Source organism: Wyeomyia smithii, chromosome 2 (genome assembly GCF_029784165.1).
Source record: "Wyeomyia smithii strain HCP4-BCI-WySm-NY-G18 chromosome 2, ASM2978416v1, whole genome shotgun sequence".
In the NCBI taxonomy this organism is placed as follows: Eukaryota; Metazoa; Arthropoda; class Insecta; order Diptera; family Culicidae; genus Wyeomyia; species Wyeomyia smithii.
Window position 1 is genome coordinate 232,966,330 of NC_073695.1, and position 8,424 is coordinate 232,974,753.

The window sequence follows — 8,424 nt, forward strand, 5'->3', positions numbered from 1 at the left end:
TGGTGCTTATTACGGGAGTCACTTCACGGTGAAATCAGAGTGAAGTGAACAAAATCCTATTACGGGACTCACGTAAGTGAGAAAAACGTCGCGAAGCGACATCTGCCGTGGAATCTGGGTTATTATGAGTGTCATATCAGTGAAGTGAGAACGGAAAAAGCGACGTTTCGCGTGGAATTATTTCACGACCATTTTGAACGGTGAAATGATTCCACGAAGCTGCCACAAGTCTTAAAGTTGATTGATTTGTGATCTTATGGTAAATATTGGATTTATTCTTCAGTAACGAAGCGAATCAGAGTTTGATCCGTGCCTTGAAGTGGTCAACTTTTCATTTTTTTGCCCGATGAAAAAAAAATGCAAACTAGTTCAGGAAATTTTCGATACCGGAAAAAATATTTTTTTTGATGCCGAATGTCTTAGAAATGCAGAATACGTCAAGATCTGGTGTTATCTTAAAAAACGGGAAAAAACGACTTTCTGGGACTTAGACATTTTTGAGCTGGAAAACAATCTCATTTCACTTGTCCTTTTCTCAATTTCACTTCACTGTCAATCGCACTCCACGGAGGTGATTTTTGTCACCTCACTTGAGGAGGAATCGGGAATAGGTCTAAAAAAGTGAAGTGAGCGTGAGAGTGAAATATATTTCACCGTGAATTGACTCCCGTAATAAGCACCAATAACCCAGATTCCACGGCAGATGTCACTTTGCGATTTTTTTCTCACCTGCGTGAGTCCCGTAATATGACTTCATTCACTTCACCCTGATTTCACCGTGAAGTGACTCCCGTAATAAGCATCACAGTCATATTACGGGAATCACGTGGGTGGGGTTTCACGAAGATGAGGAAGGTTTAAAAATCGATTGATTTGTGATCAATGATAATATTTATTATTCAGTAACAAGACTCTCTTTGAGACTAACAAACTTTGGAGCTGCAGCTAATGAAACGTAAGGGAATCAATTGATCTTTGAATTTCGTTTAGCGGTAAGGCTTGAAAGTTTTGTCTTCTCGAAAAATGTTCTCATATAAAATTACACAGGGTGTTGAAAACCTGGCCTCCCCTGGCTGGTCTCGAGGTACGATGCTGGCCTAACAAGCCAGTAGTCGTAGGCTCGAGTCCTGACTCGGGAGAGGCTGTTAGTGTCAGAAGGACCGTAGCGCTAGCTCCGCAATTGTCCTGTACACTTAACGGTTGGCTGCGAAGTCTGTGTTTAGTAAACAGAAGGTCAAGTTCCGAATCGGAATGTAGCACCAAGGCTTTGCTTTGTTGAAAACCTGGAAAAACTTGTAAAATCAGGGCATGTCAAGAAATTCATTTTTCGATCAGAGATATAAGGGAAAGTCAGGGAATTAATTTTTTGAAAATATTCAGGGAAAGTTTCTCTCGGCTAGGCGATTCTTTTTTAAACGACTCTCTAGCGAAAAAAACTGATTTTTCTAGCAAAAGCTAATTTGGGACCACTACGGTTCGGTTTCATATCCAATCAAATTATTTTTTCAGTGATATTTCAAAGTAGCGTTAATTTACGTTGCCCTTTTTTGTGCCGAATGCTGAAAAATATCATGGAAATTAATATTATAATTCATGGAATATCAGCGAAAAACAGGGAATTTGATTTTGAGAATTTTTTCGCCACCCTGATTTTAGCTCAGTCGAACTTAAAGCAGTAGTGTCTCAAACCGGTCGAAGTCTCACATTTTTGACTGGTGATGAAAGGCACAGTTCATGCAATTATCGATATGAAATTTTTTTGATACCAAATATTGTAAAATGCATAAAACGTCAAGATCTGAGGTTATCTCAAAAAAAAAAAAAAAAAAGTCAGAAAAACTCAACCTTCTGGGACCTAGAATATTTTGTGCTAGGAAACTCATTTCACATATCTTATTCTCATTTTCACTTCACTGTCAAATGGAATCGGGAATAGGTCTCAAAAAGTGAAGTGAGCATGAGATATATTTCACCGTGAAGTAACTCCCGTAATAAGTATCATCGGCTGAGTTTCGCACTGAACATGGGCTTTCACACATAATAATTAAAGCATTGCAATATTCGGTAAATTTGTAGTACTATTTAAGGACTACAAGTTTGTCATACATCGTTTCTCAAAATTATACTGGTGGAGTGAGCTATCGGTAAAACGAAACCGAAAAAACACTCACAATCGAATAAGCAAACTTGTCGTATTGGAAACCTAAATACAATTCATAACGTTTTCGAAATAATATGAACCCAGCACGAAAAGCGATGTAACTTGAAAATAGTCTAGGGGCCATCCGCATACCACGTGGACAGATTTTTAACGATTTTGACCTCCCCCCCTCCCCCTCCGTGGACGACTGTTCATATAAATTCTAAAAAATTGTATGGACCGTGGACATTAGCCAACCCCCCCCCCCCCCCCAAAGCTGTCCACGTGGTATGTGGATGGCCCCCTAAATTGGTCCGATCATGATTCATTACCCTACGTGAATTTTATCATTAGGTTTACTAAGCACAGGAAGTCTCAGAAGTAAGCAGAAGATCCATGATTCAAAGCTGGTCCGATTAAGCCTTCGCATTTCATCAATAATGGTAGGTAATTTTAGAGCAACTATTTTGCACAAAAAGTGTTATTATATAAAATTCAAATATTATAGAAAGAACTTAATGGAAAAAACTCTGCAATCTTTGGGTATTTCATTTAATTATCACTACTTCAAAACAAGGCACGAAAGCAATAGTAAGGGCGAATAGGGTATGTGTATCATTTTTTTATGTCAAATGAAATACATATTCCACTGACTTTTTTTTAATTTTATAAACAGAACTATTGAAAAAATCAATTTCAAAATTTGACAACCATAAGTGTTTTTATTTTTTAATTTAATAATCAGAGATAAATCGTAGAGATTTCAGAAAAATTACGAAGTCCCTCTCCTAGGTTGAGGGGCTTGACGGTTTTGCAATTAGTAACATCTTGTTTAAATTCGTGAACTAAAATACTCTTTTCGGTTATGTATTACAAGATACAAGATAGATCCAGTCTAATAAAACCAGATGTTAGTTGCAGAACACCTCAAACGTTCTTTGAAAAGACTTTGATGGGCTTTTCGGTAGTAATCAAAATAAAGAAGTAATAAAACTTAACCTAATACTGCATACAGCATTACCATTGTAAAATAATTTTAAATGTCTATAAAGCTCATAAGAATCTTTCATTGCAACGGCCGTAATAAGACGAAGTTGAATGTTAATGATAATGATTGGGTGGAATGTTTGAATCATTTAATAATAATTTGATAAAAGGTCAGATTGATTGATCTCGTCTTTTACGGATTAAGTAGTTTTAATTGACTATTGTGACAACTAAGACATGCTTTCTTCTGAGGTGCCGAGAGGGCTCAGTAAAGGAATTTGGTATAGTAATCAAAAGGTTGCGTTATCAACTTTCTCAAAGCCAACGCTCAATCAGTAGTTAGATAAATGCGTGGTCGTAATTCAGACTTATTTACATTAATTTTAATTGTTAAAATCAAATTATTAATCCAGTTTCCTCTTTTTTTTATATTTTTTAATGCGAGAAAAATCAAGAATTAGAGCAAACGGAGAATCAAGCAATTACCCTGAGGAATACAATCAAACAAAGGTCCATGAAAGAGTGATTAAAGGTAACAAACATAAAACGGGGTAAGTAAAGGATTAAGGCACAGCTGGTATGTAAAAAAAGCAAATTACTATAATTATTGTTATTACTATTTATCAATTGTTTCATCTGACAAGAGTTTTAATGGATAAAAATATTTAATTATATGTGCGGTAGTTGGGAGGGGTTGCCTTGAGAGGCCCTGGACGCAGACCGCATACGTGACAAATATTAAGGCTGGATTACACTCTTTGACCAAGAGTCAAATATTTGTCGCTTTTTGACAGATAAAAATTTGGTCAAAGATAATTGTTTGTCACTCTTCAATTTTTACATGTGGCAAACAACAATCATGATGTCAAATAAATTTGACCATTATGTCAGGAGGTCAAATATTTGACCATTGGTCTCGAAAATGATTCATCTTTAAAAATCTTTTCATACTAATTGCTTAAAAAATCTCAATAACAATTTCCGAACATCACCAGGAGAAGTTGCTTGATGATATCAGTAAATATTTAAAGTATTTTTTCGTTAAATAATGAAGCAATCTCGCAGATGAAAAATTAGTCTGGTCATGATACAAAACTCACGAAAACACGACTAGCACTAAGACGATGAAATTACCTACTTGGATTATCAAAGAGCACAATAGCGCGTAGGGTGGTTTATCCGTCAAATGACAGAAGTAACACATGAAATGTTATCTTTTCTGTCACTTCCCAGATGTTAAAAACTAACTAAACTAACTCGGACATGTCCGAGTTGGGTAAACCCAGCCATTATCTATTTTTTATCTTTCAAGACTTGGCCCACTTTTTCCACAAAAATAATTTCTGGTTACACCCTTACATTATACAAAGAATATTTGGACTTACATTTACCCCTTGGAATCAAAATAAAATAATAATAAAAAATTATTTTACGGTAGTTGATTGCAAATTTGAATATTGTTTTGTGATTTGACTATCCGATATTTCAAAATTGCGATTGCGCATTCTATCAAGTGTAAATTCCCTAGATTACTGAGTTATATTCACACCATATTAGTTGGTATGGCATATATCTTTTTTCTCCCTCTCCTTCATGTTTCTAAATAGGAGAAGCAATAATATTTAAAGTACATAAAAAAATAATAAACAAGAATTTACACAACAGAAAAGCTACTGAAATTCAAATGCCTAAAAACTAGAAGTGCATAAAAACATGCAAATATTTCACAAAAATCGCTCTTTTCAAATGTACCAAGACGGCAGAAATCTTGCTTTGATTTGATTGATGTGAAAATCGGGTAAATCGTTTGTAGTTTTTCGTTCAACACAAATATTTTCACGTTACATTTGTCTGTACACGCTCTCTCGCTATTGTCCTTCCCACCTCACACTTGAGCAAGCCTTTCGATTGTTCTATCGTCTAGGTACCAACTTCTAAACTCGTCACGAAAGCAGCACTTCAAACAGTGATCCGCCGCTCGATAGGGACAAAAAAAGACGAGAGAACCCCAGAAAAAGTGTCACGCGCGCTCGCTTGACATGAATGATGTGTGGAAAACCATCCGACTTGACGGGGATTACGGCACGGAAATGAGCAGTGCAGTGGAAATTTATCGCTCTTTTTTGTCGGCAATTTTTCAGCGCTATACAGCAGTGTGGTAGCAGTGAAAAGTGGAAACAAACTCGTTCGGTTAGTTAGTGTAGATATAGTAATAATCTGTGCCGTACCGCGAACCGTTGTTCTCCGGGTTTTCCGGTCGGTGGGAACACATTAGCTTCTCTGACACATCCCGAACCGGACGGAAGAGTTCGATGATTGATGTGGAGTGATTTTTAATTGCTTCGTTTTAAGAAAAGATAGCAAGCAGAGGAAACAATGGGTTGAAGATTTACTCACCTGGAGGCCAGTTTCAGGGTTTGAATTTTGCTCAGTTTATCGCTGGGCAGCGTTGGAATGATTTTTCTCAGTGATGCGAACGCCTCGTTCAGACTCTGAGTCCGCTGGCGCTCGCGAACATTTGCCATCACCCGTTGGGTTTGTAGTTCCTCATAGCTGATCGACTCGCGGATGTGTCGTTTGCGAATTCGATTGCTGCGGGATTTTTTTGTTCCGTCGGGGCCACCCCCGGGGGATCCCTTCGGTATGTGCGTTTTCTGCTCGCTAGGAGTTACCTCCGAATGGGAGCAGCTGTTGGTGGAAGCTGTCACAGACGAGCTGGGCGAGGAATTACTGCAAGAGGGTGGGGTGGACACGGACTGAATGGTACTGGTAATCAGGCAGGAGGATGGTGGATTCGGGAGGTAGATCGTATCGTCAGGCTTATTGGGACTGGAAGAAACCGAAAGGGAAGAAGCGTCATTTTCCATGCTGCAAGGTGTATCCGTGTGATAGTAGATTCCATACTGGGATGGATCCGAGTAAGGCACTTGTCCGTTGTGGAGCATTTTTGTGGACGATGGATCGTCATCCAAATTTGCCAGTTCCGGTATGACTACATAGCTGGTAGCATGCAGGTAATCTCCGGAAGAGTAACTGTATCCGTTGCCGTCATAGCGTGGCCGTTTGTCGTGACTTGTAGGACTGAGCGATGATTGATCGAATTCATAATCGTAGTCAGCGTCAAGTTTCCGCTTCTTACAAACTACCGGGGCATTCACAGACTGGGGCGTCAGACTGTCGCTTCTAGGAACGTTCAAAGAATCAACCACCGGAACGACGTGAGTCGCTACAATCGATGACGGTTGATAGACGTAGATGGTAGATGGAACGCTCGACTGAGAAGATACTAGAGTTGTAAAGTCTGGCGCCGGCTGCATCAGATGTGGATGATGAGGCTGTTGCCCCATCTGCTGATGATGTTGATGATGCTGCTGTTGTTGATGTTGATGTGGATGTTGGTGATGTGGAAGATGATTACCCATACCGGAACTATCCAGATGATCAAACGACTCCACCTTGATCATTTTCGGTGACTGTTCGAGCTTTCCACTAACACCGGTCTGAATATTCTGCAGATTTTCAAACTGCTGGTTGTTGCTAATGTCCAGGATCAACCTGGGTGACGTAGGGCACACCGACATTGCTTGCAATGGATGATCAACACTTGAGCTTCACCATCGATTAGTATCAAATTGGTCGAAATGGATGGATTTCACTGTTAATTAACCACACCAAAATAAACCTTTCACACAAACACTCGCGACACTTGGCTTTCCTGGCGTATGAATCCGTTCAACTCTTCCTACGGGACAAGATAAACGATGCCTACTGAACACACACCCGCGACATCCACCGTCCAATCATTCGAGTAAACGTTGCAGAACTAACTCCCGGGAACCTCTGTCTAGTGCGATCACTAGAGCGAAATTGACTGCGTATCTCTTTTGCGACATAACATACGGGGGAAAACTTGATCACCAGTTTCCAGTTCGTTTTGGGGGTGGGAAAGAGAAACTTCGAAAAGAAACAAAAGCAACGAACAAGATAAAGACACCGTGTGCGAGAATAATGTAGAGTGAAAAACTGCTTGCCGTCCTACTCTGACGGGCAGCAGGATCCGCTTGTGAACGGAAAAACTGCCGATAGATGAACCGAGAGTTTATTGCTGGTAGCGGCGGGATGGCGAACAGACGCACGGACGGATGGATTGCAAGACGACGGATCAGCCGGCAGCGTCAGTGCACAGCTCATCTCATCATCTCCTCTAGGAGACGCGTTCAGTTCCATTTCATTCACGCTGACGATCGTTTCGACGGAGCTAATGAGCTGCTATGATGAGTGAAATGAGATGATATAAATTATGATCGCGGTTGTCCCGAACTTTGCACGGATGTTGCTTTTATTGCGAACGCTGCATGGGTTGAAAGAAAGAAAAATCGGGGGAGACAACAAAAAGGAAGGAAAGCAAAATTACGAGGGATGACACTGACACTGGGAGCTTTAATGCGTGGAAATTATAAACTGAAATAGGTGATTGGTTTGAAGTTATACTGAGTATTAACGTTATTAGTAACGCGTTGAATATTCAAAATGAAAAATGTTTTGTAAGAAAGGTTTGTGTGGCATTATAGACTCGTTCAGAATTGAGAACATAACAGACTACTTTTTATTCAGAAAGTAGGAAACATTTGATTCAGAAGTTTTTCAACTTCAATACTTCTTTAGAATTATTATCTAAACTACACAAAGGGTAAATCATCACACATTAAAGAGCAATGCAATCACAGTTTTGTAAAAACTATTGTGTCGAAGAAGGTTAAAATTACAAACTTTATATGCCAAGAATTGATTTCTAAAACCAACAGTTTTTATTGGTGGAAGTTACCTTGGACGATGACAAAATCCATTGTAAAACAAAACTCTATGACTCAAAATTTTAAAATATATTTTATGTCATTAATCATTATCGTTACCGTTTTAAACTAGCCTTTCCTAGAAGGAATAAAGTAAAAATAGCAACAGGTTCTACACAAAAAATTGTTCGTAAAATTAACATGATGATACATTTTTGAAAATTTCTAGGCATCCTAAAATAAAAAACGGATGACAACAAAAAATTTTGATTTTTTTCTACTGCTGTTAATTTAATTATTAATTTAATAATTAAAATATAACTATGAGCTAAAACATGATCACAAACAAGATTAACAGAAATCTTTTTGAATTTTTTGAGTTTCATATTAAATGCTCTTTGTAATGAATCTTTGAAAACATGACAACTTATCAGGGCGGTCAAAACACTAGAAAATTAGAGCACTGTCAAAAATAGTTTCATCTGGTATTTACAGTGCGTCGAA

The 8,424-nt window shown here is 38.5% G+C and overlaps 1 protein-coding gene across 2 annotated transcripts in view; it reads right to left on the minus strand.

The window, feature by feature from the left end:
• LOC129720393 (protein twist) overlaps window positions 1-6,979 on the minus strand; it is a 31,195-nt gene extending 24,216 nt beyond the window's left edge. Inside the window, exons 1-2 of one of the 2 annotated variants that reach the window (XM_055671867.1) lie at window positions 6,032-6,979; window positions 5,525-5,956 (exon numbers count right to left, since the gene is read on the minus strand). In XM_055671867.1, the coding sequence (XP_055527842.1) occupies window positions 5,525-5,956; window positions 6,032-6,708 (1,109 nt within the window). In that variant the 5' untranslated portion in view covers window positions 6,709-6,979. Of the gene's footprint in view, window positions 1-5,524 lie in introns of both variants that reach the window. The other variant, XM_055671865.1, reaches the window with a different exon arrangement.
• Between the last annotated feature and the right edge of the window lie 1,445 nt (window positions 6,980-8,424).